Source organism: Amblyomma mixtum, chromosome 4 (assembly GCF_055824585.1).
Source record: "Amblyomma mixtum isolate Tamu chromosome 4, ASM5582458v1, whole genome shotgun sequence".
In the NCBI taxonomy this organism is placed as follows: domain Eukaryota; kingdom Metazoa; phylum Arthropoda; class Arachnida; order Ixodida; family Ixodidae; genus Amblyomma; species Amblyomma mixtum.
The window spans coordinates 46086611-46113835 of record NC_143015.1 but is presented as its reverse complement, the minus strand read 5'-3'; the positions used below and the strand labels follow the sequence as shown (position 1 = coordinate 46113835).

At 46.0% G+C, this 27225-nt stretch overlaps 1 protein-coding gene across 6 annotated transcripts in view; it reads right to left on the bottom strand.

Moving 5' to 3' along the window:
- The window catches only part of Eip63F-1 (Ecdysone-induced protein 63F 1), a 94450-nt gene that overhangs the window by 16264 nt on the left and 50961 nt on the right, over positions 1–27225 (bottom strand). Inside the window, exon 1 of one of the 6 annotated variants that reach the window (XM_089586413.1) lies at positions 4955–5354. The exons of the other annotated variants lie outside the window; for them this stretch is intronic. Within the exon in view, the coding sequence (XP_089442539.1) occupies positions 4955–5015 (61 nt within the window). The 5' untranslated portion in view covers positions 5016–5354. Of the gene's footprint in view, positions 1–4954; positions 5355–27225 lie in introns of those variants that run through there. 6 annotated transcript variants of the gene reach the window in all.

Genomic DNA, 27225 nt, shown 5'->3' with positions numbered 1-27225 from the left:
GAACACAGCGCACCAGAAGTACGGTAGGTGCGCAGAAAAGTTAAAAAGTAAAATAAACACAGTAATACAATTTTCACACTGTAGCGGGCCCCTCCGCGGTGGCTCAGTGGTTACGGCGCTCGGCTGCTGATCCTAAAGACGCGGGTGCGATCCCGGCCGCGGAGGCCGAATTTCGATAGAGGCCCGTGCACTATGCGATGTCAGTGCACGTTAAAGAACCCCAGGTGGTCGACATTTCCGGAGCCCTTCACTACGGCGTCACTTATAGCCTGAGTCGCTTTGGGACGTTAAACCCCAATAAACCAAACCAAATCAAACCCTCACACTGGAGCTCGTAGGTGACTCATCAGCAGAACTGGAAAAGCGTCGGTAGAGGCTGAAACGACACATTCTGCTACCCGGATCAATTGGTTTATTTTATGCGTGAACAACGACGATTGGTATACAGATGTGCGGCATACTATTTCACATGTTTTTCAACTGTAGTCTTTTCTAACCGTGATAAACCTAGGCTGCTTTGGGTAAAGATTGGGATCAACACAAGCCTTTCCTCGCGCTATTTGCTTGAGCAATGTGAGCCCGTTTAAGGAGCACCGTGTTTCAAGAACTTGCCACGAAAGTGCTGCCCGTTTTTGCCTGACTCATGCAGCAAAGGAGCGGGAAAACTTCTTAGCCTAGAAACACTTATAGGTGTCCATGAGACAAAGGTTACTGACAATAAAGCATCGCGTTTCAGTCCACTGGAGTATAAAAGAAAACAGCTGTAGAGGTTATCTTGATACTTTGATAAGGCATACGCACGGCAGACACCCTTGAAACGGGGGCGAAGGACATTAGTACACGTGATTGGACTCTCTTCTGAAAGTACCGGGGGGGGGGGGGGGTGCTTACGCTGTATTTTAAAACTTTTATTTTAAGATAATATGATTGCTCAGCCAGACGCCTCTTGTCGAGGGACGACGCCTAATCTAGCGCTCGTCCGTGCCTGAAACAATGAGGTACTGGGGGTCGAAGGCTGCAGCCAGTCTCATATCAGCTGAGCAAGTAAAAGTTCACAATGCACAATGCAAACTTCAACAGGAGGCAGGGACCGCACAGTGGAGCCAGGGACCAATGGGCGGACGGCATGAAGGGGGCTCGCGACAGGCGCGCCCATTACTACACACGGTGTGTCCTTGTAAACATACAAAAAACTAACAAAAGCAAATGCACAGCATTGGACGAGTGGACGAATGGCGGAAAACAAAGAGGAGACAAATAAGGGCGGGAGTGGGAGAGCGCCTACAACTCGGAAACAATGTAGACGCACTTGACTCAACATGGGAATTGTCGCCACATCGGTATTTGTCGCCAGGGGATGAGTCATAAACATGGTATGCAACATTGCTGATGATAACGATGATGGGGGGGGGGGGGGCGGAGGTAGAGAATACAGCTGGCTCTAATTATAATAAGCAATAACAATGCAGGGTGGCCATTACACGAATGCTTTATCAAAGATGCTTTATCAAAATTCATGTATACTATCTCAACAACAAAAAAAGAAAACCCGTTTAACTTCGAAAACATTTCCTTCATTCGCATTCTCTTTAAATCGCGAAGAATGCAGATCTTTTCTATTCCCCGTTTAATTTGTCAAGGTAGTCCAAGAAATCGTTTATGCTGTATTAAATGTTAGAATGTGACTGGGTGACTGAGTGAAAGTGACTTAGCTATGGCTACTAGGTAACTTGCCACAGTTTCACGTTTCCTTTCGAAATTTCTTTAGAACATACATGCAGCGGTGCCGTGTATATGAAGGAAAGGACTGACCTCACATCTGCAAGACATTAGAACCATCTTTATAACTTAGTGGCTCAAGAGCACTACAAATCCTCGAGATAGGGACAGTTGCGAGAGTCGTTGCGGGTAGATCGGGTGCTGAAGTCCGCCCGGAAGTTTCCCTTCTGATGCCTCAGCGCCCATGCTCAACAATTTGGACATAAGCATTTTTGAGTGGGAAGCCGTTTATGAAGGCAGTTTTTTTTTCGTATAATATAAGGATTCCGCTCTTACAATCAATATATCCGCAGATCACACGGCGGAAGTCTTCAATTTTGTGTCTATTACCGCTTTTGCTATCGCCAAAGCGTTCCCCATCGGCTTCTATTGTAGTCTTAACTGTTCGATGCGATCGATGGATGCTGGATGTCAAAAGAAGGGACATTATCTTCTATATTTCCATAACAGTATCTTACAATTTTTCAATTTTCAAAATTTTTGCCCCAGTATGTAGGACATGCTCTGTCCACCTGAAAGTTATGCCGTGTTCTTTTGGGATGAAGCCGTGGTGATATTCTCCGATTTCTAAAATTAGTTGTTGACGTGACTTGTGCCGAAGCGCGGCTTGTAAGACTTATATAGCCGAAAAAACGCGACCACTGCTAAAGGCTGTCTTCGCTAATGTATGCAACGGCAGCGCGAAGAGGTGCACGTTGAGCAACTGTTCCAAAGTTCTGTATAACCTTCGTCATGACGGTCCTTCCCGAATCTGGACTTCTGAACAAAAGACGGTTGCAACAACACCAGTGACTGCAAAGATGCTTATGCTCGAAGTTCTCAGCCCTAACGTTCACACGAAGTCATATAAATGTAGCATGTAGAAAAATTTTCAACAATGAGGAGAGACGGGGGGTCACATATTTGTCAGCGTGTTCTGTAGGGCAAAAAATTCAGGTGAGCGTGAGAAAATTGATTCACCATTGACGTATAAGAAAACTTGTTTTAGGCATCGAAACTCCCGCCGCCAAGTGCTCACAGCGTGTCCTTTATACTTTCTGATGCAAAGCGACATCACTGTTTTTTAATGGTGGTTGTAATTGCAGTTCAAAATGCGAAAAGGGGTTGGAAATACACATTCCGAGCGTATTTTCTCGTAGAAATCATCTTCACCGTCAGCCTGGTAGCGTCCGTTCTTGAATAAAAGCGTCTCCTGCTGAGATAAAATTATCCATGCCTAGTGTCAGCTGCTACCAGCCTATCACCGCAAATTTCTAAACCTGGCCCAGTACCGTCCTTTGACACTTTTTTCTCTCTGAATCCACTCCACTACCCTAACTGGCCATCGGTTAGGACTGCATGGCATTGTATTTCCCGCTCATGTTTGTTTATTTCTGCTAGAGGTACGAGGATCGCGTCCCATCACTTCCTCCAAGAATATGTCACGAAACGAAGAAGCGAGGAACCGTTCACCGACAGCGTTCTAGCTCCCAGGGCGCATGAAATCTCAACCTCCATGTCTTTCGGTGCCGCCTGGGGCCATCAGGTGGCATACCTAATATAATGCGCTAATTTCCAAATACAGCCTCTTCTTTTGCGTAAAGAACCTTCAGGCAAGCCCGATTGGCAGGGATGTTCAATCCGGGAGTCTGGCTGGCATCATCCAAGTGTTGAAAATAAAATCGCAAAGGGTCGGCACCGGCAGGGTACTTCTGCGATGTCTAAGCGGTAGATGCGCAGTAGGCAGCGGACCTCGCTTCCTCATTGCGCCCATGTGACGTAGGCCGTTGACGTAGGCCTATGACGCATATAAAATCTATAGTAGTTCTTGTCATCAGCATCTTATTGTGGACACACTTCGCCTAGCTTAACAGCTACACCTGGCGTGACCCTGGGATTGGCGTGCGTTATGAGGGACATTGCAAATGTTCCTCCGTACAGACTGGTGCTTACTGTTATAATGCATGCTTACAATGCACGCTTGAACGCTTAAAATTACATGCCTACTATTGCAATGCATGCTTGCAATGTAACCCGCGGGAACGCTCAACTCTGCGAAGTTAAGATCACTTTTTATTCTTCATAAGTCTGCCTAAAACTGCGTGAGCGCCCAATGAAAACTTAAGCATAAAAATCCCAAACTATATGTGAAAAGAAAGGCGCTCAAGAGCCCAAAGCGTAACATAGTCGAAAACAGACATCAACGCGATGGTGACCATTTGTCGCCTGCTAAAACCGGAAATAATGCTTGAACTCACGGTTTTGAAAGCATAGAAGCGCACAAGATTGCAATTAATTGTCTGGCCGTTAGCATCATGAGATTAAAAAGGAAACGATAAAGCAGTTCTTGCATTGTTTCAGGACAGCAGTGCATAGTGGGTGGCGGCAAAAACCCTACATGAATTAAATCAAGGAACCACCATCCAATCATCATGATCAGCCTGACTACGCTCACTGACCAGCAAAGGCCTCTCCCATGTCTCTCCAATTAACCCTGTCCTTTGCCAGTTGCGGCCACCGTATCCCCGCAAAATCCTTAATCTCATCCGCCCACCTAACTTTCTGCCGGCCCCTGCTACGCTTGGATGATCATTAGCAATGACCATGCAATAAGAGATATGTATTGCGCACTAAGTCCCTGGGCGATTGTCGTTTATCAGGTCACCCAACTGGATTGTATTGTGCAAGCACGGCTGCTCATTTCTTCCCAGGGGCCATACATTGCAGAGGTTGCACCCTTATTCAATACTTAATCTTATACCAGGTACCCAACATCCGGAACTGCCTGCCGTAGCTACCCCTGGGGCTACAACTTAAACAATTTTTCGGTTTTCCTGCAGCTCTGCGCCTAACTTAACAAGAGCGATTGGCTGTTACTTTGGGGTTGATAGTGTATGACAGTATCAATATTTTATACAGTCGGATGGAAGCCATTGCTGATCCTTACGTGTAGCTTTTCGTTATTGAGGGCAGAACCAGTGTCTGAATCGGTCGTTATGCATGAGAGAATTGGAATTTTTTCCCCCGAAGTGTTCCTTCCTTTACCAAGAATTTTAGCTTTAGAAGTCGCCTATTGCTTCAGTCACAGCAATATAGCCGCGTTTGCGATTAAGATTACTCATGAGCTTTCGGGCTAGCTGCTGAAAAGCACACGAAGAAACTGGCCTTTAAACAAGAGAAAAGTTTGAGAACCGACCTTTCTTCTCACTGTTAGCAGCGTTGAAATCAGGAACCAGAAGGCAGGTTGTGGAAGCCATGTCGCCGAAGATGTCTGCAGCAGTCTTCTAGCGCGGAACCGGAACCAGACACTACAATAATCCGGGGGCTACTAGTACAAACTGAGTTGAGGTTAAAGGACTGAAATGTTACGTGAAGTAATCCTGTCAATGGGCCATGGTTTCCATGTTTGGTCAAGCAAGACTTCCTTGGTCAGGGTGCGGGTCCGTGAAGAACCGTCGACAGACTGCTACCACAAGTCCGGCTGGATTGACAGAAAGCGCTGTGGGCGCTCGGGCCGTCGGGAAGACCCGCGACTCGCACGGCGTCGGCAGCGCTCAGCTCTGGATCCCCTACACAACTGAGCTCGCCCGGCTTTCGGTCGGCGCTTATCAGAGCTGGCTGAGAACGCGATAAGAGCTTGTTCAGGCGTGCGCACCGCGAGCATCGATGTTTTTGCCGCGCCCTGACTAGGTCTCTCTCACTAACTCCCTCTCGGCGCTTGTTGCGATACAGGAACTTTGCCGCGTGCTCTCACGTGACCTAAAGAGGAACAAAGGGCTGCTTTCTGGATGCTTCTGTTGCCACGGCCATTTGCTTATCCGATGCAGTTTTCGGACACTTCGTTTGCGAGGTTACCGTTGCTGTGAGCGCTTGGTTTCACGCTATCGCATGTTTCCAAACGTCCTGTCACTTTTCGAACATTGTTTAGCTCGCATGGAGACAGGATCAGCTTCTGCAGAGCGCATGCTTGCTTGCTGGGGTGAAGCCGATTAGTAACATTCGAAATTCACTGAAGGATTGACTGACAAAAGCCTATCGCGTCTTCATGCGGGAGCAAGACTGCAAGCCTGACAACTTGCAGAAAAGCCACGGAAAAACATTGGAGAAAACTTTGCTCCCCATTCAGCTCTGCAGCATCCTCTTAATTTCTTTTAGTTTAATTCCTCTTGTTGATGTTTACAAAATCCCAACCAACACTTCCCAACACTTGCCCTCATTTGTGATGGGGTCCTGTAACACGTCAACGTAGTGTCGACAGTATGCTTCTTGTTTTTTAAAGTAAGGATAGTTTTTAGAAAAGCAGCTGCTATCCTAGGAGTCCTATCATCACGACAAATGAAGGCGGTCGGTACAGGAGTCGCAAGAGCAAGCTGTCTGAAACACATTGCACTTAAAAAAAAGCAGAACGTGTTGTCGGGCTAGATGGTTGAATACTTCAGACATGGCAGTTGCGCGAAACACACTCACAAGACAGGTTACGGGACGAGCGCAAACTTACAACTGATTTTATTCAAAATACAAGGCACATATTTAAAGGAAGAAAAATAGAATGCACTTTGAGCATGCGCATCGAGATTATACATAATGTAGCAATCAAAAGCATACCAAGGTCTGAACTTACATCGTCTTATCGAGAAAGGCTACCTCACTATTGTACAGTGCAACCGAAGAAGAAAAAAAAGCGTTCTCAGCGAACTCGTGACAAATCCTCATCCTGTCCCTGATGTCACAGTGCCACGGTGACCTACTTCGGAGGTTTTATATCTTCGAGGTTCTAAGATTTGCCGCCCGCTAACAAAAATAAGCATCAAAGCTGTGCACCATTGACTTTTACCGGTGCCAAGCTCGGCTAAATGGTGATGAGAAATTTCAGTTTGCCTTGTGCCAATATTTTATATATTTACGAAGATAATTAGATAGTGAGTGAATTTAACGTACATTTTTACTGACGTGAGGGAGTAATTACTCATTAGAATCCATCCAAGTGCTACTATAGGACTGCACAGGAAAGCTACACAGCTTATACAGAAAAGTTCTAATCTGAAGGAATATTCAGCCTTCATTAACATCTTTTCCTTTTGGGGATTCCCATGAACGCATTTTACGACTATTGATGTTTTCAGTTGTTTTAGTTCAAGAATCTGAGATATTGGGCCCAAAATTTCTGGAAATCAGTTTTCTTCAAGTTCCGACAAAGCTATAAGATCAGAATATGAAAATTCTGAAGATTTTGCTAACATACATTTGCATATTACAGAGAAAATGGGCGAATAAATCAAATTTCTCTATCGAACAGTAACCACGTGCCAACGAATTTGTAAATGCAAACAAAGTTCAATTTAAAAATGCAGTATGTACTCCAAGCAAACGTTTCCGCGATTGCTAGCAGGCCCATTGAATAAGGTGACTGGTCCAAGCTAAAGCTTCCAGAGCGATAATTATCAGTACCTCTTTTATCAGCGGCATCAGCAAATATTGTCAGTGGCGCAAAAACGTTGAAGGTAGAATTTGGTCTTGAAGAAATCAATAAGTCAACAAATAAGGCATTCTCACTGTAGGAAGTGAATTGGGATTCTCTTTTGATTCCACCTTTAGCGGTCCTATAGAGCTGCTACGTCGGTTAACCTAAATTTTCTTGAATCGCCAATTATTCCCTCAGTTTCGTACTTGTGTCTAATATCTAACTTACTGCCTCTTTCCTAACCTCGGCATTAATATTTACTATCGAACCACGAGGTTATCAGCTATTAATACATATACAATACTGACACAGTAGCGTCATAAGTGCTCAACAGGCTCACGACAGCAGTTTAAGCTTAATGTAGAAACTTGTATCAGCCTCAAGCTCAAGCTTTCGCGCAGTAGTTACCATTTGGCGCCCGTCATGTCAATTATTTCAGGGAGAGTACGATGGGTTCTTTCTCTACACGCATGCGCACTGTGCCTCACCACAGACTGGGAGTTACAGGATCTTCTTAGACTTGTGGTAGAGCATCCGCCTCGCATTCGGGAGGTGCTGGGTTCGATCCCCAGTGCCGCCGGGTACCCACCGGTTTCTTTAATGGGTACAAGATTTCCCCTGGCCTGGTGCTCGGCTCTTCTAGGGTGAAATGCTTGGGAAAAGGGTCTTAGACCAAACAGTTGCCTTGGCGGATGAGTGATAAGTTCCCCTGCCAAGCAACCATAAGTCCGCCTCGTGTGGCACACGCACACGCACACGCGCACGCGCACGCGCGCACACACGCACGCACACGCACACGCACACGCACACGCACGCACACGCACACGCACGCACACGCACACGCACACGCACGCACACGCACACGCGCACACACACACACACACACACACACACGCACACAAAGAGCTGTTTCGAACTACTGCAGAAATGAATTCCTAGAAGCTGCGCTTGCAATTGATGAGGGATTATCGCGCCAATGGGAGCTCGCATAGGAGCCCATTTGTTGGTGTTGTTTCATAGAAGTTATATTCTTTTTCTTCTTCTAGTATTTCTCTCGCTTACCATCTTCCTAGTTTTCCCAGGCAGCATGAAGAACACAGAGGTCCTGTATTCCTACTGACTCGGCCATGTGTACAAGTGGCCATGTACAGAGGGCAAAGCACATGTGTAGAACGACCAAACTGTGTGTTCCGCAGATTGCAATGCCGCTGCGACCAGGGAAGGAAAAAATGAAGATGAAATCTAATGAGCTTAGCTGTACATACTTACATCCTGACCATTGTAACCAAATGGTATTGCTAGATATCGCGTGTTGAGACCGAAACACGCCCAGAACGTGTTCTAGACAAGCGTTTTGCCCTCTGTACCTATATGGCCTTGATTTATAAAGGCGAAGGCGGTGTTCATGTGTGAAGTGTCAAATGCGTGAGAACTATCCATCACTCACATCAGAGGGGTTCCAAGAACTTATTTCAACGATACGTCGCAGTTTGACATGGTGCAAACCTTCGTAATGATAACAGTCCACTATTCTTGCGCCGGGACAAGAGGAGGCATTGCAATTGACTTAATCACACTCCATTGTTTGTGGTCAGTGACAAGGATTCCTGTCCGATGCTAGCAATCCCGGTCGCGTCGTCAAGACGTTTCAGCACCTACCTGCTCAACAGAGGTAACTCCCCCTGTATTATACAAGAAGTGGCAGCGAAGCGACAGTTTCAAGTCTTCTCACACAAGCAATGACCCTCTCCACCCTGAACTAGAAAGACTTGGTCTTTTTCATTTGTCAGGCCTTTATTGCAGGCCTGTTTCACGGACCTGGCAGATTCCCCGTGCAGGCAGTAGTGGCCTCCAGGAGGCGTTGCTGGCAAATGGCTTGGGCTTAGTTTTGGTGACAGTTAAATGTCCCAAAGCGACTCAGGCTATGAGGGATGCCGTTAGCGAAGGGCTCCTAAAATTTCGACCACCTGGGGTGTTTTAGCATGCACTGACATCACACAGTACACGGGCCCCTAGACTTTCGCCTCCATCGAAATTCGACCGCCACGGACGGAATTGAACCGATACCAAATGGCATCAACGCCAGACCTTAACCGTCTTCCCCATGATAGGCATGCCGCCCTTTTCAGGTCTGTTTTGGAGCGGCAAATTAAACTAGTTATCAAGACATGACCATCGGGACGCAAAACGTTCAACAGAAAGCCGTAGAGAAGGAAACGATTCCAGAGGATATTCGACTGAAAGAACTGGAGCCAAGAAGACTTCAGTTGACCGTCCGATTGGACGCTATTGAAAAAGTGGCTGTCCCAACTTGAGGAGCTAGGGAAAGATAACCTTTTCAAATCTATACGAGGAGGGTTCGGGAGGATTGCGCTTGTGCAGCAAGATGCGAAATGACTAGAGACCTCGCACATCGATTCAGTGATGAAGAACCACGAGACTGCCATGCAGAACACAGGCCAGCAAGCATGAACGGAGCAGAATTAAACCCCTATTTGAGGGAGGAGAACTACATTTTTTTTTTCAGCCAGTATTGAGCGGATCTTCAGCCTTCCCCATCGTACGTAGTTTTAATGGCCAATGTTTTTGTCGCTGTGCCTGTCTTTAAGATATTCAATTACCTGCTCTTAACCATTCACCTGAGAAGGGTCGTCAATGGCGTCCACATTTAGATGAATCTGTAGAAATTTGGCAAGGTCTTTCCGCCATGCTCCGTTCTCGAAAACAATAACCCTTATCGGGCAGTCAGGGTTATGGGTTTTGCACTAATAAATAAATATAAGCAGTGCTTACCGTAATTTTGAATGGTCCGAGCAAGCTTGTCTAGGTTCAAACTTTCGCACATCCTTATGGCCTGTTGTCTAACTTTGCGCAGCGACACATCGTCATGCCTATCATACACCGAAGCTACTGCTTCATTTGTTCGTGATTTATAAGCTTTTCTTGACATAACTACAAGCTCATCCTCTTTGTCGGCCGGTAACAAGTTCAGACATCCGTACTGTAGCCATGCAACAACCTTATCAAACGAGAAGTCCCTTACGTCACACGGTGACGCAAAAGCACGTCAACGCCTTCCGAGACACACCTTTCAGTCTCAGTTGCGGGGGCTACCCTTGAGATTTGTCGCACCATCGCGAGCCGTTCCGCTGCATTCTTTCTCGGTTGTACGGCGAACTTAGGACCATGGTTGAGGGTATGTTGAACTTCCGCTGGCAACTGTACATCCCCAACCGGGTGCCTGGCACTCTTGGATGGCGTTGCCTTCGATGGGAGGCCCTGCCGCAGCTGTAGCAGTATCTGTTGCCACATGATCTCAGTGGTCCTATTGATGACACGGGATACTTGATGCCAGCGCCACGCTGCAACATCCACACTGTGTGAGCAGTTGAGAAGTAGGCGAAGGTGTTCCTTGTACAGGCGTGCTTGACGCTGCCACTCGGATCGCAGAAACTTGAAAATACGAGTGCAATGACCCATAGTTAGGATGAAACCGCCAAAGAGCATAAGGACATAGGCTGGCAGCAGCTTCCGACAAATGCAAAAGGCATACGTTGTGGACCTGCACATCGCCACTGCAATGTGGGGAACGAGATGCCACGGATCACGAGGAAAAGGAGGGCCAGCAGAACTAGAGACGAACTTGCTTAATACTTAGTGGCTGGCTTGTTGGTTACACATACTGAAAACAACAGCGCGGTCGGAACACGGACAATAAAGACTGACACAAACACAAGCCCTGACTGACAATATCGTTTATTGCCTTTAACTGGCTTATATAAGCCCAGTCCCGTGACAACACAAAACAACAACTCACTTCCCGTGCTTGGCCAGGAAACCGTCCTCTTAGATCGTTGCTGCCCTTATCAGCAGGACTCTTGGAGTGAAACCAATTTGTTTGAGTAGCCGCTAACCCCCACAGGCGGGAACGTCGCATATGTTCACTCAGGTAAGCCTTACTTTTATTTACGTAAGGCTCACTGTTATGCGGTGACTGTAGCGCTTACCCTCTATTTGGAGCGCAAGCCTCGATGCGGGTTTGTGTTAAAATTGCCGCATCATTTGGCGTACTTGACGCTCATGGTAGACTTGTTCGGTCTAAAGATTTCAAATTTATTCTTTATTGTCATACCATTACTCGCCTCGTTCACAAGAAAAGCCGGCGTTCATCCGTCCGAGTCACGAAAAAGCAGATGTGCCACCTGCCACCATGGCAGCTGGAAGTCAAATTAACTAAAATAAACGCAATCCAATTGCCACCTGCCCACCATTGCATTGCGTATCAGCTCATTGGTCGAGAGACTGTCAGCCTTCGTAAGAACTCACTGTTCAGAAATAAGGTTGCTTTGAAAAGCAATTCACCACGTTAATGAACAAGTTGCGCTGCAAATGTTGAAACAGTGGACTCAATTTAAACTATTGCGGCATTAAAAATACTTTGTTTCTACTTTAATAGGTCACAGTTTTTATCAGACTGCCAGTGTCTGAAGAAACCGTTCACTTTTTCTCTTGACTGTCAGTATATTTGCATCGAACCACTCATTATACGTCAAAAGTATACGGCTCTCTAACATTATACGGCTCTATAAACTGAGACAAAAAGAATGAAGTTGAGCTACTTTGTTCTCAGCGTTATTTAATGTCATCAAAATAAAGTGAGGAATTGTTTAAAAACTGGGCCAGCAGCCTCCGACATACCTCGCGGCGTGTCCTATAACGACGCCTATCATTATTCGCTGTATCGTGTGAGCTCATATTGCATCTCGACGGGTGCATTGACTGTGCAGCCTATCTTAGAGATAGTGCCGTCAAAGATAGCCGGTTATTTGCGGGGTGGTCAGTAGTCGGTGTGAAAATATTCTAACGTGTCCAGTCTGGTGCTTTTGTGAGTGTATCGTGAGTCAGTATGAAAGGTGAAAAGCGCAATCACAAGTCAACGGAGTCAGAATGCCGACAAAGCCACCCTTATCTCGCGCAATTCACTCTGGACGGACGCCACGCCTGCTGTATACCGCTGGCCTCTTTGGCGCCCGGTGCTAGCGAATCTGTTATCGTTCAAGTGCGCGCAATCCCTGCAGCGTCTGCAACCAGCGCTGCGACGCACCTATCTCTACTGCGCTTCTTCTATTATTCGATAAGAAGGAAAAGGTGGCGGGAAATCTGATGTTGCGCATGGATTTCTCCGAAAGGAACTAAACTTGATCGGTAAGTAAGTGCAGGTAAGTCTGAGTGAATGAAATGTGGTGGGAAATCTGATGTTGCGCATGGATTGCTCCGAAAGGAACTAAACTTGATCGGTAAGTAAGCGCAGGTAAGTCTGAGTGAACGAAATGTGGTGGGAAATCTGATGATGCGCATGGATTTCTCCGAAAGGAACTAAACTTGATCGGTAAATAAGGGCAGGTAAGTCTGAGTGAATGAAATGTGGTGGGAAATCTGATGTTGCGCATGGATTTCTCCGAAAGGAACTAAACTTGATCGGTAAGTGCAGGTAAGTCTGAGTGAATGAAATCTGGTGGGAAATCTGATGTTGCGCATGGATATCTCCGAAAAGAACTAAACTAGATCGGTAAGTAAGTGCGGGTAAGTCTGAGTGAATAAAATGTGGTGGGAAATCTGATGTTGCGCATGGATTTCTCCGAAAGGAACTAAACTTGATCGGTAAGTAAGTGCAGGTAAGTCTGAGTGAAAGAAATGTGGTGGGAAATCTGATGTTGCGCATGGATATCTCCGAAAAGAACTAAACTAGATCGGTAAGTAAGTGCGGGTAAGTCTGAGTGAATGAAATGTGGTGGGAAATCTGATGTTGCGCATGGATTTCTCCGAAAGGAACTAAACTTGATAGGTAAGTGCAGGTAAGTCTGAGTGAATGAAATCTGGTGGGAAATCTGATGTTGCGCATGGATTTCTCCGAAAGGAACTAAACTTGATCGGTAAGTAAGTGCAGGTAAGTCTGAGTGAATGAAATGTGGTGGGAAATCTGATGATGCGCATGGATTTCTCCGAAAGGAACTAAACTTGATCGGTAAGTAAGCGCAGGTAAGTCTGAGTGAAAGAAATCTGGTGGGAAATCTGATGTTGCGCATGGATATCTCCGAAAAGAACTAAACTAGATCGGTAAGTAAGTGCGGGTAAGTCTGAGTGAATGAAATATGGTGGGAAATCTGATGTTGCGCATGGATTTCTCCGAAAGGAGCTAAACTAGATCGGTAAGTAAGCGCAAGTAAGTCTAAGTGAAAGAAATGTGGTGGGAAATCTGATGTTGCGCATGGATATCTCCGAAAAGAACTAAACTAGATAGGTAAGTAAGTGCGGGTAAGTCTGAGTGAAAGAAATGTCGTGGGAAATCTGATGTTGCGCATGGATTTCTCCAAAAGGAACTAAACTTGATCGGTAAGTAAGCGCAGGTAAGTCTGAGTGAAAGAAATGTGGTGGGAAATCTGATGTTGCGCATGGATATCTCCGAAAAGAACTAAACTAGATCGGTAAGTAAGTGCGGGTAAGTCTGAGTGAATGGAATGTGGTGGGAAATCTGATGTTGCGCATGGATTTCTCCGAAATGAACTAAACTTGATCGGTAAGTAAGTGCAGGTAAGTCTGAGTGAATGAAATGTGGTGGGAAATCTGATGTTGCGCATGGATTTCTCCGAAAGGAACTAAACTTGATCGGTAAGTGCAGGTAAGTCTGAGTGAATGAAATCTGGTGGGAAATCTGATGTTGCGCATGGATTTCTCCGAAAGGAACTAAACTTGATCGGTAAGTAAGCGCAGGTAAGTCTGAGTGAATGAAATGTGGTGGGAAATGTGATGATGCGCATGGATTTCTCCGAAAGGAACTAAACTTGATCGGTAAGTAAGCGCAGGTAAGTCTGAGTGAAAGAAATGTGGTGGGAATTCTGATGTTGCGCATGGATATCTCCGAAAAGAACTAAACTAGATCGGTAAGTAAGTGCGAGTAAGTCTGAGTGAATGAAATGTGGTGGGAAATCTGATGTTGCGCATGGATTTCTCCGAAAGGAACTAAACTAGATCGGTAAGTAAGCGCAAGTAAGTCTGAGTGAAAGAAATGTGGTGGGAAATCTGATGTTGCGCATGGATATCTCCGAAAAGAACTAAACTAGATCGGTAAGTAAGTGCGGGTAAGTCTGAGTGAAAGAAATGTGGTGGGAAATCTGATGTTGCGCATGGATTTCTCCGAAAGGAACTAAACTTGATCGGTAAGTAAGCGCAGGTAAGTCTGAGTTAAAGAAATGTGGTGGGAAATCTGATGTTGCGCATGGATATCTCCGAAAAGAACTAAACTAGATCGGTAAGTAAGTGCGGGTAAGTCTGAGTGAATGAAATGTGGTGGGAAATCTGATGTTGCGCATGGATATCTCCGAAAAGAACTAAACTAGATCGGTAAGTAAGTGCGGGTAAGTCTGAGGAAAGAAATGTGGTGGGAAATCTGATGTTGCGCATGGATTTCTCCGAAAGGAACTAAACTTGATCGGTAAGTAAGCGCAGGTAAGTCTGAGTGAAAGAAATGTGGTGGGAAATCTGATGTTGCGCATGGATATCTCCGAAAAGAACTAAACTAGATCGGTAAGTAAGTGCGGGTAAGTCTGAGTGAATGAAATGTGGTGGGAAATCTGATGTTGCGCATGGATTTCTCCGAAAGGAACTAAACTTGATCGGTAAGTAAGTGCAGGTAAGTCTGAGTGAAAGAAATGTGGTGGGAAATCTGATGTTGCGCATGGATATCTCCGAAAAGAACTAAACTAGATCGGCAAGTAAGTGCGGGTAAGTCTGAGTGAATGAAATGTGGTGGGAAATCTTATGTTGCGCATGGATTTCTCCGAAAGGAACTAAACTTGATCGGTAAGTAAGTGCAGGTAAGTCTGAGTGAATGAAATCTGGTGGGAAATCTGATGTTGCGCATGGATTTCTCCGAAAGGAACTAAACTTGATCGGTAAGTAAGCGCAGGGAAGTCTGAGTGAACGAAATGTGGTGGGAAATCTGATGATGCGCATGGATTTCTCCGAAAGGAACTAAACTTGATCGGTAAGTAAGTGCGGGTAAGTCTGAGTGAATGAAATCTGGTGGGAAATCTGATGTTGCGCATGGATTTCTCCGAAAGGAACTAAACTTGATCGGTAAGTAAGCGCAGGGAAGTCTGAGTGAACGAAATGTGGTGGGAAATCTGATGATGCGCATGGATTTCTCCGAAAGGAACTAAACTTGATCGGTAAGTAAGTGCGGGTAAGTCTGAGTGAATGAAATCTGGTGGGAAATCTGATGTTGCGCATGGATTTCTCCGAAAGGAACTAAACTTGATCGGTAAGTAAGCGCAGGGAAGTCTGAGTGAATGAAATCTGGTGGGAAATCTGATGTTGCGCATGGATATCTCCGAAAAGAACTAAACTAGATCGGTAAGTAAGTGCGGGTAAGTCTGAGTGAATAAAATGTGGTGGGAAATCTGATGTTGCGCATGGATTTCTCCGAAAGGAACTAAACTTGATCGGTAAGTAAGTGCAGGTAAGTCTGAGTGAAAGAAATGTGGTGGGAAATCTGATGTTGCGCATGGATATCTCCGAAAAGAACTAAACTAGATCGGTAAGTAAGTGCGGGTAAGTCTGAGTGAATGAAATGTGGTGGGAAATCTGATGTTGCGCATGGATTTCTCCGAAAGGAACTAAACTTGATAGGTAAGTGCAGGTAAGTCTGAGTGAATGAAATCTGGTGGGAAATCTGATGTTGCGCATGGATTTCTCCGAAAGGAACTAAACTTGATCGGTAAGTAAGTGCAGGTAAGTCTGAGTGAATGAAATGTGGTGGGAAATCTGATGATGCGCATGGATTTCTCCGAAAGGAACTAAACTTGATCGGTAAGTAAGCGCAGGTAAGTCTGAGTGAAAGAAATCTGGTGGGAAATCTGATGTTGCGCATGGATATCTCCGAAAAGAACTAAACTAGATCGGTAAGTAAGTGCGGGTAAGTCTGAGTGAATGAAATATGGTGGGAAATCTGATGTTGCGCATGGATTTCTCCGAAAGGAGCTAAACTAGATCGGTAAGTAAGCGCAAGTAAGTCTAAGTGAAAGAAATGTGGTGGGATATCTGATGTTGCGCATGGATATCTCCGAAAAGAACTAAACTAGATAGGTAAGTAAGTGCGGGTAAGTCTGAGTGAAAGAAATGTCGTGGGAAATCTGATGTTGCGCATGGATTTCTCCAAAAGGAACTAAACTTGATCGGTAAGTAAGCGCAGGTAAGTCTGAGTGAAAGAAATGTGGTGGGAAATCTGATGTTGCGCATGGATATCTCCGAAAAGAACTAAACTAGATCGGTAAGTAAGTGCGGGTAAGTCTGAGTGAATGGAATGTGGTGGGAAATCTGATGTTGCGCATGGATTTCTCCGAAATGAACTAAACTTGATCGGTAAGTAAGTGCAGGTAAGTCTGAGTGAATGAAATGTGGTGGGAAATCTGATGTTGCGCATGGATTTCTCCGAAAGGAACTAAACTTGATCGGTAAGTGCAGGTAAGTCTGAGTGAATGAAATCTGGTGGGAAATCTGATGTTGCGCATGGATTTCTCCGAAAGGAACTAAACTTGATCGGTAAGTAAGCGCAGGTAAGTCTGAGTGAATGAAATGTGGTGGGAAATGTGATGATGCGCATGGATTTCTCCGAAAGGAACTAAACTTGATCGGTAAGTAAGCGCAGGTAAGTCTGAGTGAAAGAAATGTGGTGGGAAATCTGATGTTGCGCATGGATATCTCCGAAAAGAACTAAACTAGATCGGTAAGTAAGTGCGAGTAAGTCTGAGTGAATGAAATGTGGTGGGAAATCTGATGTTGCGCATGGATTTCTCCGAAAGGAACTAAACTAGATCGGTAAGTAAGCGCAAGTAAGTCTGAGTGAAAGAAATGTGGTGGGAAATCTGATGTTGCGCATGGATATCTCCGAAAAGAACTAAACTAGATCGGTAAGTAAGTGCGGGTAAGTCTGAGTGAAAGAAATGTGGTGGGAAATCTGATGTTGCGCATGGATTTCTCCGAAAGGAACTAAACTTGATCGGTAAGTAAGCGCAGGTAAGTCTGAGTGAAAGAAATGTGGTGGGAAATCTGATGTTGCGCATGGATATCTCCGAAAAGAACTAAACTAGATCGGTAAGTAAGTGCGGGTAAGTCTGAGTGAATGAAATGTGGTGGGAAATCTGATGTTGCGCATGGATATCTCCGAAAAGAACTAAACTAGATCGGTAAGTAAGTGCGGGTAAGTCTGAGGAAAGAAATGTGGTGGGAAATCTGATGTTGCGCATGGATTTCTCCGAAAGGAACTAAACTTGATCGGTAAGTAAGCGCAGGTAAGTCTGAGTGAAAGAAATGTGGTGGGAAATCTGATGTTGCGCATGGATATCTCCGAAAAGAACTAAACTAGATCGGTAAGTAAGTGCGGGTAAGTCTGAGTGAATGAAATGTGGTGGGAAATCTGATGTTGCGCATGGATTTCTCCGAAAAGAACTAAACTAGATCGGTAAGTAAGTGCGGGTAAGTCTGAGGAAAGAAATGTGGTGGGAAATCTGATGTTGCGCATGGATTTCTCCGAAAGGAACTGAACTTGATCGGTAAGTAAGCGCAGGTAAGTCTGAGTGAAAGAAATGTGGTGGGAAATCTGATGTTGCGCATGGATATCTCCGAAAAGAACTAAACTAGATCGGTAAGTAAGTGCGGGTAAGTCTGAGTGAATGAAATGTGGTGGGAAATCTGATGTTGCGCATGGATTTCTCCGAAAGGAACTAAACTTGATCGGTAAGTAAGTGCAGGTAAGTCTGAGTGAAAGAAATGTGGTGGGAAATCTGATGTTGCGCATGGATATCTCCGAAAAGAACTAAACTAGATCGGTAAGTAAGTGCGGGTAAGTCTGAGTGAATGAAATGTGGTGGGAAATCTGATGTTGCGCATGGATTTCTCCGAAAGGAACTAAACTTGATCGGTAAGTAAGTGCAGGTAAGTCTGAGTGAATGAAATCTGGTGGGAAATCTGATGTTGCGCATGGATTTCTCCGAAAGGAACTAAACTTGATCGGTAAGTAAGCGCAGGGAAGTCTGAGTAAACGAAATGTGGTGGGAAATCTGATGATGCGCATGGATTTCTCCGAAAGGAACTAAACTTGATCGGTAAGTAAGTGCGGGTAAGTCTGAGTGAATGAAATCTGGTGGGAAATCTGATGTTGCGCATGGATTTCTCCGAAAGCAACTAAACTTGATCGGTAAGTAAGCGCAGGGAAGTCTGAGTGAACGAAATGTGGTGGGAAATCTGATGATGCGCATGGATTTCTCCGAAAGGAACTAAACTTGATCGGTAAGTAAGTGCGGGTAAGTCTGAGTGAATGAAATCTGGTGGGAAATCTGATGTTGCGCATGGATTTCTCCGAAAGGAACTAAACTTGATCGGTAAGTAAGCGCAGGGAAGTCTGAGTGAACGAAATGTGGTGGGAAATCTGATGATGCGCATGGATTTCTCCGAAAGGAACTAAACTTGATCGGTAAGTCAGGGCAGGTAAGTCTGAGTGAACGACATGCACAGAAATGTTCTAAAGGGAATCAGCGAATTACGAAGCTTAAAACAAAACGCACCTGTATAACCCACTATTTAAAAAAGAATAAAGAGACGAAGTTTCATGTAACACACACACACACTCTACGCACGCACACACGCACGCACGCACGCACACACACACACACACACACACACACACACACACACACACACACACACACACACACACACACACACACACGTACACACACACACACACACACGCACGCATGCACGCACAAACGCACACACACGCGCACACACACACGCACGCACGCACTCTTCAAGTCGTGAGTAGTTATTTTATTTTGATTTACATACGTAACTGACAAGATTCCTGGTCGGTGTTGATGAGCCTATAAATGCTTACGCACTAATAATAACTCACTGCTCGTCCAGTGACCGAAATGAAGAACTCTGCCAGCGTTCGCAGCCTACAGACCTATTTGATAGAATAAAATAGCGAGGACGTGAAATCCTCAGCGCGATTCAGCTTTGCGCGAATGCCAGAAGCGCACATCTGGAATGCTCATGCGTGCACCCACTCAGGTATGCAGCGACTGCATCACTGCCTGGACGTTCTGTTTATTCAGCAGCTTTTAATCAACTCGCCCAGCAACGGAGATTGATTAAAGCCTAAAGTTAGTCCCAAAAATTGCTAACGTCTCCGCTGGTTCTGTTCCGAACGAGTCATATCCCGAGTTACATGTTTCCCCGTGATGAGTGTTTTTCCCCTCTGTTTGGTTGACTCCTATCGGTAACACGTATTGCGTACCTCGTCATCACACCCTGTTTTCAGCCGTTATCAGCTTGCTCGCTTGCAGCTTGTACTACGTGCTCGAAATTTTTAGACGTCAGCCAATAGTTGTTTCGAAATGAACTTGTAAAAAATTGGCCTTAAAGAGTACAGACGCAAACATTTTGGGTGTCCATTTTTTTTTCTTATTTAAAGTGGCCTTTGGGCCTAGTAATCATGAAAATGAGCTCAAATCACCGATTTGCCGCGGTGATAATTGATTTTAAGCGATCTTGTACCGGCAGTTTGGGCCTGGGTCGGTGCCAGCGCTGAAGAGGACCTTGACGGCACGGGCTACTGGCGAACCTTGACTACCATATTGCCACGTATCATTGTAGTGTTTGTTCGCTCACGCTCAAGGCTGCAGGAAAGGGTTATCACTTTTGTTCGTGACGCGAGAAGCGACCGGACTAATCTCGAATGTTCACAGCCATGAACAGCTGCATCTACTTGTTTCTAGATTACTCTAGATGATCTGGACCTGTTATCTCGAAGTTTCCTTGCCGGCTTTAAATTGAACGATGCCGCGAGCAGCGGGCATTCGTAGTTCGACGACCGACGAGCACGTTTGTTGCTTACGCCGCCGCCGAGTGATTCAGTTATTTTGCGGGCGCAAGTCAGCCCAAATAAAGAGCTTCGTTTCCAAGACTAGTCGGTGTCTTCCTCACCTCTGGACTGCCGTCACTACAACGTGACATCTGGTGGAGGTGCGGGGTAGCCTTCCTGGTACCGGACAACCCCTGCAAGTCGTGACGCCAGCCCTTTGAGTTATTCGCCGGAAGACCTGACTCCAGTCTATCACGCAGCCTCTGGAGCCTCCAGCCATGACTTACGCCGCAGCAGTGCGCCGTCCTGTACCTCGACGACGGGACCCAAGCCCCTATCGCCTTTAACCAGCTGCGCTGGAGCGCCGCCCTCTCGCCCCAACTCGCCCGCCCTACGAGCGTCGTACACGGCCGAGGAAATGCGTCGACAAAGAGAACACCCGGCCAGCGCCGCCCACGATGCTTCCACTGCGGAGAAGCCGGTCACATTCGCCGGTACTGCCCATACAGGAGAATGGGCATCCGAGGGTTCCCTTACGACGCCCCACGACCCCGACCCGGCCAGCGACCAGCCGAAATCGGATTTTTTTGCGTCGGGAGGGATGCTCATCGCCGGGCCGCCTATCGCGTTCTCCGTCGCCATCGTCACAGCGCTAAGTATCTCCTAGCCGAGGCTACGCAGTGCGTAGACGCTTCCCCAGCCCCCGAGGGTTGAACTGAATGGGGCAGTCTCTGGAGGTGGGGTTGCTTCTGAGCGCAAGAATTAAGATCCTCCATCGACGAAAACAGAAGACCATGCCCCCCACGACGACGACGAACCCTACGACAACGACGAACCCTACGACAACGACGACCCTTCGACAACGACGACCCCTACGACGACGACGACCCCTACGACGACGACGACCCCTACGACGACGACGACCCCTACGACGACGACGACCCCCTACGAAGACGACGACCCCTACGACGACGACGACCCCTACGACGACGACGACCCCTACGACGACGACGACCCCTACGACGACGACGACCCCTACGACGACGACGATCCCTACGACGACGACGATCCCTACGACGACGACGATCCCTACGACGACGACGACTACTACGACGACAAATACGACGACAAAAAACTACGACAACACCGACGACGACGACGACACAGCCAGACTTGAAGCTTTTACCGCTGCCCTTACACCTTATTAGGAACGCTAAAGGACTCTAAGTTCTCGAAGCATTCTCCGTGTTTAATTTCATTTAAAGCATCGAGACGATGCTTCTTTGGAAGGGGGGTAATGCCACGTATCATTGTAGTGTTTGTTCGCTCACGCTCAAGGCTGCAGGAAAGGGTTATCACTTTTGTTCGTGACGCGAGAAGCGACCGGACTAATCTCGAATGTTCACAGCCATGAACAGCTGCATCTACTTGTTTCTAGATTACTCTAGATGATCTGGACCTGTTATCTCGAAGTTTCCTTGCCGGCTTTAAATTGAACGATGCCGCGAGCAGCGGGCATTCGTAGTTCGACGACCGACGAGCACGTTTGTTGCTTACGCCGCCGCCGAGTGATTCAGTTATTTTGCGGGCGCAAGTCAGCCCAAATAAAGAGCTTCGTTTCCAAGACTAGTCGGTGTCTTCCTCACCTCTGGACTGCCGTCACTACAACGTGACAATATTCTTGATGACGTTGGCATCTCCAACAAGCACTTGTTCTTCCCGTGAACAGCTACTGGGTTAGGTGAGCTCACAATAATAGGGGCAAGTGCACCATGACGTCACTCGATGCGGTTGGAAATGTCGAGCTTTTTCTCGGACAACGCTCAAAATAATGTACTATCGCGCTCAATATGAGTTGCAACGCGCGGTCATCGACCGGGGCTCGTTCCATGGTGTGCCTCCTCCAAACAGTCGCTCGGAATTCTGGGAGAAACTTTTTCCTGAGCGGGGGTGCTGTTGTTTCCTGGAACAGCAGTTTCTCCCAGAATTCCGAGCGACTGTTTGGAGGAGGCACACCACAGAACGAGCCCCGGTCGATGACCGCGCGTTGCAACTATATTGAGAGCGATAGTACGTTCCACTCAAAGCCTGCGACTTAAACAGACATCTCTTACGCTCATGAAACAAACCATATCGCTTTTTTTTCTTTCCAAATTTTGATGCCTGTACCCCTTGAAGACATCGCATTCTGGCTCTTCAGATGGCTGTTTCTTCGTTTTTATTGCAAGGATACTGCTACGAGCTTTCCATACCGCCACTTAGTTTTTATTACTTTTGTCACATAGTGTACTCCTTATTGCGGCGTTTTAGCTGGCTAGAAGACCGGATGATGCACCACGTCCTTGTGAGGAATCTAGTAATGTGAATGACATCTTGTAGAAGCATTCATCTCAGTCATGAGTGAATTGGGCAGCTTAGGTGTTTATTAAATTAAATATTGAATAGAACAAAAGTTGAGTGCCTTTCCGCTTCCGGCGGAGCTCTATAGGAGGACTACAGCTAAAGAAAACAGCCGTAACATACGATCATTAAAAGTGCTGTAAACTGGGCTAGTTGGTTAATTTTTTTCATGGCCCTCCATTGCAGAGCTTTTAAAAACCTTCGGAACAGTACAGGAAGCAGTACAGAACATGGATACGCAAACTGGCGCTTGAACTGCGGAATGTATTTCGTAATGAACTATCAGTTCACAGTTTGTGCACCCATGTCTTGTTTGGCTTGGCTTTATCGTGTTTAACGTCCCAGAGCGATTCAGGCTATGAGGGACACCGTGATGGATGGATCCGGTTAATTTGGGCCACCTGGCGCTGTTTAACAAGCACTGACATCGCACAGTATTCGGCCGTCTAGCATTTAGCCTCCATCGAAATGCGACCGCCGTGGAAGGGTTCGAACCCGCGTCTTTCGGGTCAGCAACCGAGAACCATAACCGCTGAGCCACCACAGCAGTGGTCCATGTTTTGTTGTTTTCCGTTTAGCGTCCGTTTTCTTTTTAAATCGCTACAATGTAAGGCTGTAGTAACCTGTGTGGTTAATTAAAGAGCCTTCGGGCGACGAATTGAACAAGGTTTGGAAAGAATTCCTTGGCCACGTATTTCACTGCATTAGCTATTACTCAGGTACCCTAAACTGCAGTTTTAGTAAGGTGAGCATGTCCGGTTGGACGACCAGGTTTCGCCCAAAAACTGCCACTGAGTTCTGCGATCTTCCATTCGGGAAGTTTTCCCTTCTCCAGGGAATTTGCGGCATAATATTAGGCATGAAAGGAAAATATTATCTTCGGCTGATTCAGGCCATTTCAGGAATGAGCAGGGAAATGAGAGCATTTTTTTCGGACAATGATATTTTCGCGTAAATCTAAAATCACGGCCAGGGCATGGCACCAAGCTGTCTACAAACTAGAAAAAAGTGCAAGAGAACGGCACAGTTGATATCAGTGCGGAAATACTTGTCTTGCGACCGCCTTCGACCCTCCTCTCAGCACAATAGTTGCTACCACTGCAACTGCGCAAAGATCTGCCCAAGAGAGCCGCGAAAAAGGTTCCGAGATAATGCCTATACAGCGACCATCGCTGAGGACAATTACCTTGCCATTGCCACGCCCACAGCCTGTTCGCACTAACGCTGCTTTGTTTTGCTGGCAGGTAACTGCCATTAATATACGACCTTAATGACAAAGGGACGTTTAGGTTGGCTGCCAAGCATTATTAGAACAAGAAAATGGTGTTTTATCTTGCGTCATCTCTCGCACTATCACGTATATCGCTACCGTTGGGCCACCTTTGCGATTGGTGCTAATACAACGGTGCCCACGTTTGCACGTTTCTCACATCAAAGCGGTATCAGCGATACGCAGTACGCTGTGCCGGTCGCCTCAGTAGCACTTTGGCGGCTGCGGCTTATGCGTTCGTTGGGCGAACTTACGACATTGCAGCCTTAACTTGATTCTTTTTTCCAGTTACCGAATTCAGCTGCTGAGCTTCATGGTAGGGCGACGACCAGTTTGAGAGGAAATTGGCAGACACCTGGCGCTAGCCTCGGTTTGGGAGGAAATTGCAGACACCCGACGCTAGCCTCAGTTGTAAAAGTGAAGCACGAAATTCGAGTGAATGGTACCAATTTAGGCATTTTTTCTCTTCTTCCAATAAGGAGTGCACTCTTAACGGATAAAGCTTGAAAGATTCATATGAAGGGACCGGAACTGGCACTACACAAGGCTTATCAGCCTTACAAGAAGCCTTGTGTTATTTTTCTTTTGTGCTTTTTGTATGATGCGTTCAGTTATATTATGAGATGCCTGGAGCAACGCGTGGATAACGCAGTAATACGTCTTGTTGACCATTCGCACTGTATGGAGACCATATTTCGCAACAGCGGCTCAATCCACCTCAGTGGATACCGTGAAGCTGTCTTGAATTTCTTTTATGCTTTGTATATTGTGGACGCTTTTGACGGGGGTAATATGAACGAGGGTTATGAAACAATTACCTTGGTTAGACGGCTCAAGATTTTAGAAGATAGATCGTGCCTGGTGAAACAGCATGCCGTAGCACCAAAAAGTTAAAGCTGCACGCGGCCCTTCCCACCAATCAAAATAAAAATATAGGGGCGTGCGAATATTCGAAGATTTCGACTAGCGAACCGAATATCCTTCTATTCGATTGTTCTAGCCAATCAAATAGTGCATTTTCGTAATTATTCTAAACTAATGAAATACGCTGTCAAATTTTCGAAAAGGCCTCAAGTACTAACGGGTGGTTCGAATAAGGCCCGCTGGGTTTTTCTTCAATGAATGTTCCTAAAAACGGCCCGCACTGACGCCGCGCCCCATCCTTCCGCGAAAAGTATGAACGGTGCATTTGTGTGGCGAGCGAGACTCAAGAAAATTGAGCAAAATCCTCGCTTAACGCCCGATCTTGCAGGTCAAGGCCCGTACGTAGGTTCCACCAGTCTCATTTCCGGCGGTGTGTTTCTAATGCCACCCGGTACCCAACGGCTGTCTGATGAGTACAAGGCTTCCTCCGGCCTGGTGCCTGGCTTTTCTCGGGTGAAATGCTTGGGAAAAAGGTCCTTGACCAAGCGAACCAAATGGTAATTTTTCATTACCTATAAATTGACGGTTTTAGAGCTAGTATAGCGACGTCGTGTTGCGACCCCTTAGTGGTAATAAGTGTTGCATGTTTTAGCATCTATAGCTGAAATTTCATTACTTTAAAACTTGTAGCATCTTAAAATAGTGCCACCACTGACGCTTCGATATTTCGCACGATCGCTCGTTTTGTACGAATATTCGCCGAAGTAGCGAATCTTACTACTAATGTTTCATTCGTATTCAATTCGGTGTGATCACTGTTCGATTTGCATTTGATTCACTTTTTAGCTACACTATTCGTATTCCATTCGGAAGCAAAGGTACATTATTCATACTGGGTTCGGTGAAAAATTACTTTTCGCACACACCTACAAAAACAACTTTAAGAAGGGTGTATGCTTGGGCTTGTTGGTTCATATTTGAAAAGTAAAAACGTAGCGCAAAGAGACAAGGATACAGAAAGACAGACAACACACGGCGCCGTGTGTTGTCTGTCTTTCTGTATCCTTGTCTCTTTGCGCTACGTTTTTACTTTTCAAATTTAGGAAGTGATATTTCTTTTTGTATATTTTTCTGTGTATGCTACAATATTCTACCTTTAAAGATTAAGCGTTTAAAAAGGCAGTAACGACTTCAGGTGCTAACGTTCTAGATGCGTTACGAACTTGTCAACAAAAGAGTTCTCTCTGGCGCAGATACTTAATACGTAATTTTCAAGGTCCAAGCCTGACGACTCTACTTTCTTAACGTTTGAATTCGGACGATCACAAAAGAAAAAATTGCGGGCGAAAAGAAAGGGAGCTGGATACAAACACAGCGCTTATCTTGCATTTGGAATGTTTTACAGAAGAAAGCATGAATATATAGAAGAAAATAGGATAACAATTTGTGTTCGTCCAAAAATTTTTTCTTGGTAGGGAAGGTTCACCGGTTATCTATAAAAGCAGCTCGTTTCAGGTATAGAGTATGTCCTCACATTTGCCGATGTAAAACGCTTGAACTAGCTTTCGTGTCTCCTGATGCCGACGTGCGAATAACCCTGTCGTGCTGACTTAGGTCAGGAATGCAATTCCTTCACAATACGGCAGAATATTCAGTTAAATGCTTGATTGGGGCTTTAGAAGGGACAAGAAGAACTCTCGGAACCATTTGTGCAGGCATATCCTCGAGTGCTTCATGCTTGATGTACGCATTAAGCAGACGACAGCATTTGAAGGGACACTGAGGTAGAATTTGTGTTGGAAAGCGATATGTCGTAAGAAAGCTGTAATCTATACTATTCTTAAAAACGTAGCTTTGATATGACAGAAAAGGTAAGAAAATTTATACAGGTGCTGCCATCATGGGCTGTTTTCGCAATTTAATTGCGGTGAAGTCACAACTGTTTCTTTTTGCCGTACACATATCTGTGGCTACAGTGCATCGCCAGTGAATTTAAAACTGTTATCACACAGGACCTTTCGATCTTGACGTCACAAGTTAGAATTAGTTTATAATTTGCGCAAAGGCGCACTGGCACGAAAAGACGGAGAGAAACACACATGAGACAGGATTAGCGACTACTCCCAACTGCAAATTATGTCATGCTACCAGCAACTAGCTCAAAGGAAAGTGTTGTTGGAATTTGGTGGCGGGAATATCGTAATACCCGATTTTATGGCAAGTTCATTTCTTCCTGTCTAACAGACAACATAGTCAGAAAAGGCGATAGAATAGATTTGTGTTCCTGGCCGGGCACTCTTATCTGAAGGTGAACGAGCGGGAACAGTGCTTTACGGATGGTTCCTCAAGCCAGCCCCCTATGAAAGAATCAGTTCGGTAAGGCAGACAACTTCACTGGAGCAAGTGGCTGACACTTTCCGCTATCACGATGCCTGTCTGGCCAGTGTTTATCAAGGCCTCGCGGGTCGATCAAAGGCACCAACCTAGGCATGGCACAAAGGAAGGCTTGGATCGGCCGTTTCTATAAGTGCCGGTGACGGCGAGAGT